Source organism: Candoia aspera, chromosome 6, assembly GCF_035149785.1.
Source record: "Candoia aspera isolate rCanAsp1 chromosome 6, rCanAsp1.hap2, whole genome shotgun sequence".
In the NCBI taxonomy this organism is placed as follows: domain Eukaryota; kingdom Metazoa; phylum Chordata; class Lepidosauria; order Squamata; family Boidae; genus Candoia; species Candoia aspera.
In genome coordinates this window covers 74,910,879-74,923,527 of record NC_086158.1, presented here as the reverse complement: position 1 = coordinate 74,923,527, position 12,649 = coordinate 74,910,879, and the positions used below count along the sequence as shown (strand labels likewise).

Genomic DNA, 12,649 nt, shown 5'->3' with positions numbered 1-12,649 from the left:
TGGTTATTAATTATCAACTGCCCACCCTCCCACTAGCAGCTTCCCTTCCAAGAATAGAGCTTTAGAAGGGTGATTTTCATCTGTTTAAAAACAAAAAAATACGTTCCTGCAAAACATTCACACAGGGTTACATTTAGCCTTGGGTTTCTTTGTGTTCTAACATGTTGCTTCATGCTTTTGAGAAAAAGAGCAATGGATAGCTGAATCTGAAACTGTAAATCTATTTAACATCATGATTCTAAGATGAACTTGCTGACGTTAATGGCTGGAGAAATCATTACATGGCCTTGAGAAGTTTGTGCTTTTGGTTACATCTGGTGTGCCAGTTGCAGCCATTCTTGGATCATCGGGTCCTGTTCATGGCCACTCATGCCCTGGTCACCTCTCAGCTGGATTACTGTAACACACTCTAAATGGGCTGCCCTTGAAGAACCATCTGGAAGCTACAGCTGGTGCAAAATGTTTTGGTCCAGGCAGTGATGGATGTGCCCAAATATATTCGGGTGTTCTCCCTGCTGCAGAAGCTCCATTGTTTGCCAGTGGTCTTCTGGGTGAGATCCAAGATGTTGATTGTCACCTTCAACGTCTTATACATCTCCAGGTCTGATCCCTGCAGGATTGTTATCTGACAGGGCCTCAGAGATGGGCTTTTTCCATCAGTGCCCCATTCTCCCAATGATGTTTCAGTCCTCTTCATCCCTCCTGTGTTTCAGAATAAGTTATAAAAGTGTTCTGGCCTGCACAGGAGAAGGATGCTTTACAATATACAGGTGGGGTCTGTGGCATGCATGGCTGATTTATATGGATGAGAGAGAGGGCTTGGGGGTGGGGGTGTTAAATCTGGAGCCTCTGGAAATGGGTGGCATACTAGTAAGTAAGTAAATTAGTAAGTAAACAAACAAACAAATAAATGCTTTCCCAACAGTTTTCCCTCTTTTGATTATTTACTAGCTGGTTTGCCATTCACCCTGTCAGTATGAACAACACCAACCGTTTAATAAATAGTGACAATATTGGCTATGCCGCTTACCTCTTTGAACAAGAGAAAAATGAAGGATACCTTCCAGGAAAGGTAAGAACAACTCATGTGCGTCATCCTATGTAACTCAGTAAGCTGAGTCAGCCCTTCTATTCAATGCAGCTAGTAGTTCAACTAGTCCAATGTGGTTGGCAGTGACTGACAGATACCCAGAGTTTCAGACAGGAAACTTTCCATTGCTATGTGAAGATGTTGGGATTTGAACCTGGGACCTTTCCCATGCAATGCATGGAATCCTAACCCCAAACTATCACTCTCAATTAAGATTTTAACAATATTTAAGATTTTATTAGTACTTGATTAGTACTTTGGTAACTGTTACTCTTGAGAAGCATTGCAACTTCAACTCCTAGAATTCCCGGTCCTATTGAACAAGACATTTGGGGATTGTAGGCACAATTCAGTTGAGGAGCCTAAGGGGAGGGGCCTAAACTGGAGCAGGCTGAACAATGAAATGTGTTCCTTTCTTTCTTGGCTGAAGAAATGGGGGCCAGCAGCCCACTCTCCTGGGGTTCCAGAAGGGCTTAAAATCTGGTCCTCTTCCCAGGCCTGAGGATTGTGTTTGTGGGGCCCCTGGTGTGGTCTGATTTGTTACTGTTTGGCTGTGTTGGTCGGGGTTTTACATTTCAAACTGTTTCTATTGTTTTTCTGTTTTGTAAGCTGCCCAGAGTTTATTGGAGTAGGTGGCTATAATAAATTTAAATAAATCAATTCTACTAACAAGGCATGGCAGTACAAATTAAATGAAATAAATATAAGAAAGTGAACTTTCATTTCCATGTGGTACACCTTTTTATGAAAAATCATCTTTCAAGCGTGAAATACAAAAGCACGGAATATAGCTCGAATGTGGGAGACAATTAAAACGTTGTGATTAATGTCAGGTCTCACTAAAGGCCATGTTGATACGAATCAGTTTGGTCAACCTTGCTCAAATACGCTCGTGCCATCTTAGTCTAGTCTCGTAAGGGAATGGACTATTGTAAATCATGCACGCTACGAAGCAGAGCACACGGATTTCAGTTTCTTACCTGAGATTTGAGAATGGTTCTGTGCAGCAACCTCTGCATGTGAGCATGCGTGTGTGTGTGTCAAAATTTGCATCATGATAGGTGTGGTGCTGCAAGCCAGTCCCAACACCTTTTCTACATACATTGACCCTGCATGCTTTCATAAAAGAGTAGGGCTTTTATGATTATGCCACGCCTGCCATCTTGTAATGTTCATACCCCCGCCTTCACCAGATGCCAGTGATTCTGCAGTATAAGTTCTGTGGTATCAATGGGAGTCACTGATATGACTTTCTTCCTCTTTCAGGGTCCATACGTAGCAGCTTTTGCATCCTCTAACTTGGGTGATGTGTCTCCAAATACCAAGGGCCCACATTGCATCAACACAGGAGAGCCATGTGAAAACATGGGCAATTACTGCCCAATAGGTGGGGTAAGTATTGGACCTGGATCAAAGTGGGAGGTTTTTGTGGCTGAAATCATATGGGATTTCAGAAGCCTCCCTCTTAAATTCCAGAGGTCAACAATACTCAGGACGAAGAAAACAAGAACATTATAAATTAGACTCCAGCCAGACTGTCTTTCAAAGAGAGCATCTGGTTGTTTTGGCTTCAGGGTAATTTACCTAGTAAATTATTCTGTGAAATGCCCAGGATGGTCTAGATGCCCATTAAGCAATATTAAAAATAATCATTCCATTGCTGCCTTTGGTTACATCAGAATCCCCTGACTGTTGGGTAATAACATGCACTCATGCCTGGCTTTGATAGATCATTTGGCTCCTTCTCAATACTCTGTTGCACCTAATAGCCAGTTGGGTGCAGTGGTTAAGGCATCAGGCCAGAAACTGGGAGACCGGGAGTTCTAGCCCCACCTTGTGCACAAAGCCAGCTGGGTGACCTTGGGCCGGTCACTCTCTCTCAGCCAACCCACAAGAGTATCAAGTATGTTCCCTGCCTTGAGTTACATATTAAAAGGCAGGATAAAAATCTAATAATAATAATAGGCCAAGTTAGAGCTAAGCCAGACAATTCTAGATGTAGGGAGAGAAATGGGTCTGCCAAGAGGGATTCCTGTTCTGTCAGTCCTTTGAGGTGGGCCAGATCAAGGAGTAGACACCGTACAGGGATTCCAGGAGCACTTCTTTATTGCTGTGGGGTATATTAACAGAACCTCAAAGGCCTGTCAAAACCTTCACTGCCCCATCTTTAAGGATAACAAGTCCAGGTAGGACTGTTGGGAGTCTCTTTCACACACTTTCTTCTGTCCCAGGACTGAAGAACTGTTTTGCCTCGCCCGCTAACTTCTCAAGGCCAGAGCTACGTACATTCAGCGCAGCCAGGTTCTGAAGTTAAACTGAAAGATCAAAATAGGGAAGAGTTACATTGTTAGCACATTTTAATCTGCTAGCAACAGATGTACCGGAAGGGTAGTATAAGAAAAATCCCAGATGAAGCTGGTTTTACTGTACAACAACCATATCCCATTTTCTTTTATACGGTTTTCTCTATAAGGCACCCATACATATATAATTCCATGCATAGTGAAGTTCCATCTTTGGTACCTTTTAGCAAATCAGAATGACTTAATTTCTCCAAATGTCTCTAAATTCTGCTATATGGTCTGCAGAATACAGACACCATCGACTGTACGGAGTAATATTAATGTTTTATTGATGTGAGTTTTAGTAATTTTATTAATTTTCTGATTTGTATAGTTTTGGGCTTTGACCACAATACTTACAGAACTACTACTGCTAAACTAGACAGTATTCCATGTGCCTTCACAAACTCATCATTAATCAATTGTTCTCACAAAATGATTGTGAGGATGAGCTAGTCATGGCCTTTCTCATCCTCAGGAGTGGCCCATCGTTTTGAAGGGACTGTTTGAGAAGGAATCCATTGCAGGCAAATTCTAGCTCTCCATTCCTCTTTGATACCTCTCCTAGTTCTAACTGCAGAATTATATGGCTGACAGGGACCTTGGTGGTCCATTCATTTCTTCTCCTGCTCAGTTGAGAAGCTGCTCTGTAGGACCCAATGGAGCAGTCCTGAGAAGAGGCCTCTCCCTCACCTCCTTCAGGAAAGTCAAGTCCACCATACCACTGTCTATTTTAGACAGGCTGTCCATTTTAATTTCACTATTTTAAAAAAATCAGCCCAGAATTAATAGAAATTTTCCTTCAAGCAGTGTCCACCAATTATCATTTGCATCAGATGAAGATTTCCTGGACTGCACTTATTTTATTTACTTGCTGCATATCGATACCACCATATTTCCCAAGAACTCCCTGAATGCAGGAGTTCATCAACTGTTACCACATACAATACTTTGGCATTAATGATGCTGTACTTTTTGGTAAGGAGTGTTTAATCTAAGCAAACAAGCAAAACCCACCCAAGTATTAGACACATATAAAATATGCTGCCTGATCAGCAGCAACTTAAAGGGAAAGGGAAAGGGGTTTATAATCAGAACTCAGAATAAAGGGAATAAAGAAAAAACGGAAGGAAGCAGATGCAGAGATCAAGGCTGGTCAACCACGTATGATATTTCCTTTCTAAATTGTTGCTCTGAAATCCAACCTAGGCCAAGATGTGCATTGCCAGAGGTCCTGGAGAAGACATGTTTGAGAGCACACAAATAATTGGGAGACAACTCTACTTAACAGCAAAGGTAGGTCTGAAAACTTAAAATTCTTGGAAAATATGGATACCAGAGTTGGTCACTTTTCTTGATAACATGCCAACTTTCATTTCTTTTTAATTAGAATATTTTTCCATTAAAAATTATTTAACTATGATAAAGCATATAGAGATTTTCAAATATATATATAGATATTCAATTAGAATAATTTTTAATGTAAAAATCAGTTGGTGCATGGCACCTGACAGACACTGAGAGAGCTGTCTATAGGAATCTGCCTTGAATTTCGATCCCTTTCCTAGGAGGGCTTGGACCTAAAATTTGCTCAAATAGACTGTACGATTCAGGAAGGATATAATCTACTCTTCCATTGCTTGATACTTCTTTAAATACATTGAGCTACAGCTCCCACCATGTCCAACTAACATGCCCATTGGGGATACGAGGAAGTCGACACATATCATAGTTTTTTTCTTGTTTATTCGTTCAGTCGCTTCCGACTCTTTGTGACTTCATGGACCAGCCCAAACCAGAGCTTCCTGTAGGTCGTCAACACCCCCAGCTCCCCCAGGGATGAGTCTGTCACCTCTAGAATGTCATCTATCCATCTTGCCCTTGGTCGGCCCCTCTTCCTTTTGCCCTCCACCCTTCCTAGCATCAGCATCTTCTCCAGGGTGTCCTGTCTTCTCATTATGTGGCCAAAGTATTTCAGTTTTCCCTTTAATATCATTCCCTCAAGTGAGCAGTCTGGCTTTATTTCCTGGAGGATGGACTGGTTTGATCTTCTTGCAGTCCAAGGCACCCTCAGAATTTTCCTCCAACACCACAGTTCAAAAGCATCGATCTTCCTTCGCTCAGCCTTCCTTATGGTCCAGCTCTCACAGCCATATGTTACTACGGGGGACACCATTGCTTTAACTATGCGGACCTTTGTTGTCCGTGTGATGTCTCTGCTCTTAACTATTTTATCGAGATTGGTCATTGCTCTTCTCCCAAGGATTAAGCATCTTCTGATTTCCTGACTGCAGTCAGCATCTGCAGTAATCTTTGCACTAAAAATACAAAGTCTTTCACTGCCTCTACATTTTCTCCCTCTATTTGCCAGTTATCAATCAAGCTGGTTGCCATAATCTTGGTTTTTTGAGGTTTAACTGCAAGCCAGCTTTTGCACTTTCTTCTTTCACCTTCATCATAAGGCTCCTCAGTTCCTCTTCGCTTTCAGCCATCAAAGTGGTATCATCTGCATATCTGAGACTGTTAATGTTTCTTCCAGCGATTTTAACTCCAGCCTTGGATTCCTCAAGCCCAGCACGTTGCATGATGTGTTCTGCATACAAGTTGAATAGGTAGGGTGAGAGTATACAGCCCTGCCATACTCCTTTCCCAATCTTAAACCAGTCCATTGTTCCGTGGTCTGTTCTTACTTTTGCTACTTGGTCGTGATACAGATCCCTCAGGAGGCAGACAAGATGATTTGGTATCCCCATACCACTAAGAGCTTGCCACAATTTGTTCTGGTCCACACAGTCAAAGGCTTTAGAATAGTCAATAAAACAGAAATAGATGTTTTTCTGAAACTCCCTGGGTTTTTCCATTATCCAGCGGATACTGGCAATTTGGTCCCTAGTTCCTCTGCCTTTTCTAAACCCAGCTTGTACATCTGGCAATTCTCGCACCATGAGTTGCTGAAGTCTACCTTGCAGGATCTTGAGCATTACCTTACTGGCATGTGAAATGAGTGCCACTGTTCGATAGTTTGAACATTCTTTAGTGTTTCCCTTTTTTGGTATGGGGATATAAGTTGATTTCTTCCAGTCTGATGGCCATTCTTGTGTTTTCCAAATTTGCTGGCATATAGCATGCATTACCTTGACAGCATCATCTTGCAAGATTTTAAACAGTTCAGCTGGGATGCCGCCGTCTCCTGCTGCCTTGTTATTAGCAATGCTTCTTAAGGCCCATTCAACCTCACTCTTCAGGATGTCTGGCTCTAGCTCACTGACCACACCGTCAAAGCTATCCCCAATATTATTATCCTTCCTATACAGATCTTCCATATATTCTTGCCACCTTTTCTTGATCTCTTTTTCTTCTGTTAGATCCTTGCCATCTTTGTTTCTGATCATACCCATTTTGGCCTGGAATTTACCTCCAATGTTTCTAATTTTCTGGAAGAGGTCCCTTGTCCTTCCTATTCTATTGTCTTCTTCCATTTCCGCGCATTGCTTGTTTAAAAATAATTCCTTGTCTCTTCTGGCTAACCTCTGGAATTTTGCATGTAATTGGGCATATCTCCCCCTACCACTGTTGCCTTTTGCTTTCCTTCTTTCTTGGGCTACTTCTAGTGTCTCAGCAGACAGCCATTTTGCCTTCTTGGTTTTCTTTTTCTTTGGGATGTATTTTGTTGCTGCCTCCTGAACAATGTTGGGAACTTCTGTCCAGAGTTCTTCCGGGACCCTATCTACTAAGTCCAGTCCCTTAAATCTATTCTTCACCTTCACTGTGTATTCATTTGGAATATTAGTGAGCTCATATCTAGCTGATCTGTGGATCTTCCCTAATCTCTTTAGTCTGATCCTAAATTGTGCAATAAGAAGTTCGTGATCTGAACTACAGTCAGCTCCAGATCTTGTTTTTACCGACTGTATAGATGTCCGCCACCTTTGGCTGCAAAGGATGTAGTCAATCTGATTTTGGTGTTGTCCATCTGGTGAAGTCCATGTATAAAGCCGTCTCTTAGGTTGTTGGAAGAGAGTGTTTGTTATACAGAGTGAGTTGTCTTGGCCAAATTCTATCAGCCTATGTCCTGCTTCGTTTTGTTCACCCAGGACATGCTTACCTGTAATTCCAGGTGTCATTTGACTGCCCACCTTAGCATTCCAGTCTCCTGTGATGAAAATAGCATCTCTTTTAGGCGTGTTGTCCAGTAGGTGCTGCAGATCCTCATAGAACTGATCTACTTCAGCTTCTTCAGCATTTTTCAGTTTTTTTCTAACTTTATCTTATCTGGTTAATGTTCTCACTTCCTAACTAGCAGGAAACCTTGAGCGCATGAGCTCTCTTGAGGGAAGACAAAAGACCTTCCCTGTGATGATCAGTCTTACCCCTCTGTCAGAGTAAGATCATGGCTGGGACCCTTTCTACTCAGGACTCTATTTCATGTCTCTCCCACCTGCTAGACTTGCTGAAGAACTGATGCCCACTGTTGAACAGCAAATCATAATAGCTTCCACCCGCATATCTTATGATGAGGGTCACTGGGAGTTGCAGTTCAGGAGGTCCAGGATCTCCCTACCACATATTCACACACAGACCCACATTTTCACTCTATATATGCCCACACACAGTACACATATATCAGTGTAATGAATACCTATTCTAAAACACTGTCAGACTCATGAGCAGGAATGCAAAGATATCTGATTTATTAAAGAATAGTATGCAGGATCACAGAGAAAGCTGAGAATGATAAAAGCACGCCAAATGCAAACTAAAAACCCTCGGCACAAATGAGATCCCTCCCCCCATAGAATCTTCCCAAGCGCACAATCCCTGGTGCTCCTAACGGTTTCTGATGGTCTGCGGGAAAAGTCCTTGAACAGAGAACATAACCCAAACACATTCCATTGTAATGAAGAGAGATACAGAGCTTGGTACAAAGTTTCACAGCAGCTCCCTCCCAAACAGAAACACGCGTCAGCGCCATGGCATGTGAAACGTTACGATGTACAGTGCGCATTGAAACAGTGAACATGATAATCAGCAGATTAGAGTGATGGTCGGTTCCCATTTGTATTTCAGGAAATATATATGAAGGCCTCAAAAGAGATTGATGGTCCCATCAGGTCAGCTCACCGATGGGTGGACATGAGTAACGTCAGTGTTCAGCTCAACTCTACTCATACGGTAGTGTACCTCCATTGTCCCATTCTAGGCAGACAATACCAATATAGAATTATTTACAACTCAGACCTTAACTGTTTGCAATGCTTTTCCAAAGGGTAAAACATGTAAACCAGCCTTGGGATACAGCTTTGCTGCAGGTACCATAGATGGACCAGGAATATTCAATTTCACCCAAGGCAAGTGGAAAGAAGTATCTTCAGATTCTATTTATTATGTTACTCTTTCTAGTATACAGCATTCCCCAAGCTACTACTCTCAGATGTGTTGTGACTGCAGCTTCCCAAATTCCCTTTTTTAAAAAATAATTTTTATTAAAGATTACAATTAGAAAAAGTAAAAAGTAATACAAGCTACAAAAAATATAAGAATGAAAAAGAAAAACAGAAAGTGCAGAAAAAGAAAGAAAAAGAAGAGAAGAAAAAAATAAAGAAACAACTTCCCCCTTCATCACAACAAATACAAAATTTTCGGTAATCTACCACCATCTCAGCAGCTTCCCAAATTCTCAGCCAGGCATGTTCTGCAGAGCCTCCAGGTGTGGAAGGCAAATCTGGAGAGCCAGCTTGGTGTAGCAGCTAAGGTGCTGGGCTAGAAACCAGGAGACGGTGAGTTCTAGGCCTCTCTTAGGTGTGAAAGCCAAGATTGACTTTGGCCAGTCACCCTCTCTCAGCTCAACGCACTTCACAGGGTTGCTGTTGTGGGGAAAATAGGAGCATTAGGTATGTAGGCTGCCTTGAGTTGACCAAAAGTAAAGGCGGGATAACAATCAAATAAATAATGAATACATTTGCTTAGCTTGCACTGTGAACTTTGCCGCTGGGCCTTGTAAGGCAGGATACAAATCTCATAACACATTAAAAAAAAAATAGATGTGCATTCTGCCTTGACCCTGCAGTACCCAGCAGCTGATTCTGACAAATTGAGGATCTTATATTCAAATATTTGAAATCTTATTCAGATTCCCACAACATGGCCCTTTGTCCTGTGGACATTTCTCTTTTGCACCCCAGCCCCTTTCCTAAACTCTGAGTCTCTTAGTTTGTCCGATTTTCACTAAATGATCCCAAATCAGCAGTAATAACAACTAATCATCCAGTGGTCTTCCTTAGCCTTAACTCCTTTCTTGTCAGGGGAAATAGGATGAGGGTTTCAATCAGAGTTCTCCCTTCCTTCATTTTTTCGTCAAGAAGAGCCGCTGACTTCTGAATGAGTTAAAAGGTAAGTGAAGGAGACTTTTGTTGTGAAATCTATGAATACTATTAACACTCGGATAGCTCTCATATGGACCTGATGGGTAATAAGACAAGGGCTTTTCAGTAGCATCACCCAATTTACTTCCAGGTAGAAAAAGGTTGGCTGCTTTCATCCTCTGGTTTCAGCAGGCAGTAAAACATTGCTCAACGGGGTATCTTTCAAAGCTTTCTATCACCTCTGTGAAAAAGGCTCAGTGTAGGAATGTCATCGTTCAGCAAAGGATCGTTACCTCGTCGTGGTGCTGGAGCTTGAGCACCTCAATGATGCCATGAGCTAAACTGTGAAGGGCCACCCAAGATGGGAAGGTCATGACAGAGAGGTCAAACTAAATGCGATTCCTGGGGAAGGTAGTGGCAACCCACCCCAGTATTCTTGCCGTGAAAACTAAATGGATCAGTACAACCAGAGATATGTTGGTATACCATCGGTATAGATGCAGCTAGCTCAAAGCCGAAAGGACGGCTAGCGGCCAACGGTGCTGGTGGTGAACGGCGAATCCGATGTTCTAAGGATCAACACACCATTGGAACCTGGAATGTAAGATTATGAGCCAGGGCAAATTGGATGTGGTTATTGGTGAGATGTCAAGATTAAGGATAGACATTCTGGGTGTCAGTGAACTGAAATGGACTGGAATGGGCCACTTCACATCAGATGACCACCAGATCTACTACTGTAGACAAGAGGACCACAGAAGAAATGGAGTCACCTTCATAATTAATAGAAAAGTGGCTAAGGCAGTGCTTGGGTACAATCCAAAAAACGATAGAATGATCTCAATTCGAATACAGGGCAAGCCATCTAACATCACAGTGATCCAAATATACGCCCCAACCACAGATGCTGAAGAAGCTGAAGTAGATCAGTTCTGTGAGGATCTGCAGCACCTACTGGACAATACGCCTAAAAGAGATGTTATTTTCATCACAGGAGACTGGAATGCTAAGGTGGGCAGTCAAATGACACCTGGAATTACAGGAAAGCATGGCCTGGGAGGACAAAACGAAGCAGGACATAGGCTGATAGAATTTGGCCAAGACAACTCACTCTGTATAACAAACACTCTCTTCCAACAACCTAAGAGACGGCTTTATACATGGACTTCACCAGATGGACAACACCAAAATCAGATTGACTACATCCTTTGCAGCCAAAGGTGGCGGACATCTATACAGTCGGTAAAAACAAGATCTGGAGCTGACTGTAGTTCCGATCACGAACTTCTTCTTGCACAATTTAGGATCAGACTAAAGAGATTAGGGAAGACCCACAGATCAGCTAGATATGAGCTCACTAATATTCCTAAGGAATATGCAGTGGAGGTGAAGAATAGATTTAAGGGACTGGACTTAATAGATAGGCTCCCGGAAGAACTCTGGACAGAAGTTCGCAACATTGTTCAGGAGGCAGCAACAAAATACATCCTGAAGAAAGAGAAAACCAAGAAGGCAAAATGGCTTTCTGCTGAGACTCTAGAAGTAGCCCAAGAAAGCAGGAAAGCAAAAGGCAACAGTGATAGGGAAGATATGCCCAATTAAATGCAAAGTTCCAGAGGTTAGCCAGAGAAGACAAGGAATTATTTTTAAACAAGCAATGTGTGGAAGTGGAAGAAGACAATAGAATAGGAAGGACAAGAGACCTCTTCCAGAAAATTAGATACATTGGAGGTAAATTCCAGGCCAAAATGAGTATGATCAAAAACAAAGATGGCAAGGACCTAACAGAAGAAGAAGAGATCAAGAAAAGGTGGTAAGAATATATGGAAGACCTGTATAGGAAGGATAACAATATCAGGGATAGCTTTGATGGTGTGGTCAGTGAGTTAGAGCCAGACTGTCATGAGTAAGGATGGCAAGCAGGGGGCTCCCATCCAGACTGTTAAGCGCATGCGTAGCACTGAGGAATTGGGCAGCCATTCAAAGAGACACAGATCGGGACCGCCTTAACCTTTGGGTTTTATATGTCTGGGTTTTTCCCACGCTTCTTCAGTTTGTTAGGATTCCTGTTATGTACTAGCAATAAAACATTAGAGACCAGTTCCTTGTCTCAGCATGGTTCCTGGCTGTTAGGACATCAATCCTAACAAACTCTTACTCCCATCGAAAGAGGGAGGAACAAGAAATTAAGGAGAGACGTTTGGAAATGTCTTCAGAAAACCAAGAAATGCGGCTCGCCATCCAACAATTGGCAGCAGCCCTGCAACAACACCAACAACAAATAGATCTCCAGATCAACACATTACAAGCTGCCATGCTACAGCAGTTACAACAACCAGCTCCGATTAACCCACAACCGGCGCCAGCAGCAGCAGCAGCAGCTCCACCAGTAGTCTTGAGATCCCAGGGCAGTCTACCAGAGAAGTTTGGAGGAGAAGCAGGACAGTTGAGAACATTTCTCACACAGTGCACTATGTTTTTCAACAGCAGACCGGCAGAGTTTCCCACAGACAGAACCAGAGTCACCTTCATCCTAGGCCTGCTAAATGGACCAGCAGCCAAATGGGCTATTCCCATGGTGGAGAACAACGACCCGATTCTCAACGACTACCAGAACTTTTGGGCAGGGTTCCGAGCACACTTTGACGACCCAATTGTTGGCAGATTGCTGGGAAAGCCTTTAGCCCAGGAGAGATCAGAAAAGTCACACACACCAGGCATTTCTATAAAAATAATTTATTTACAGAAAGCAAACCAAAAGCAAAACATATTTAAAGAACTTAGCTCTCATTGAGAGCTACCTAGCTTGGCTACATATCGGCACAGAGAAAAAGAGGAAGTGAAACAAGTCCGGG

The 12,649-nt window shown here is 42.6% G+C and overlaps 2 protein-coding genes across 2 annotated transcripts in view; one reads left to right on the top strand and one right to left on the bottom strand.

The window, feature by feature from the left end:
* Positions 1-12,649, bottom strand: part of LOC134500247 (putative lysosomal acid lipase/cholesteryl ester hydrolase) — a 265,244-nt gene that overhangs the window by 140,454 nt on the left and 112,141 nt on the right. The window lies entirely within an intron of this gene.
* The window catches only part of LOC134500250 (putative neutral ceramidase C), a 46,071-nt gene that overhangs the window by 7,021 nt on the left and 26,401 nt on the right, over positions 1-12,649 (top strand). Inside the window, exons 7-11 of the mRNA XM_063307439.1 lie at positions 952-1,072; positions 2,357-2,482; positions 4,642-4,728; positions 8,500-8,604; positions 8,699-8,780. Coding sequence (XP_063163509.1) covers positions 952-1,072; positions 2,357-2,482; positions 4,642-4,728; positions 8,500-8,604; positions 8,699-8,780 — 521 coding nt within the window. The remainder of the gene's footprint in view (positions 1-951; positions 1,073-2,356; positions 2,483-4,641; positions 4,729-8,499; positions 8,605-8,698; positions 8,781-12,649) is intronic.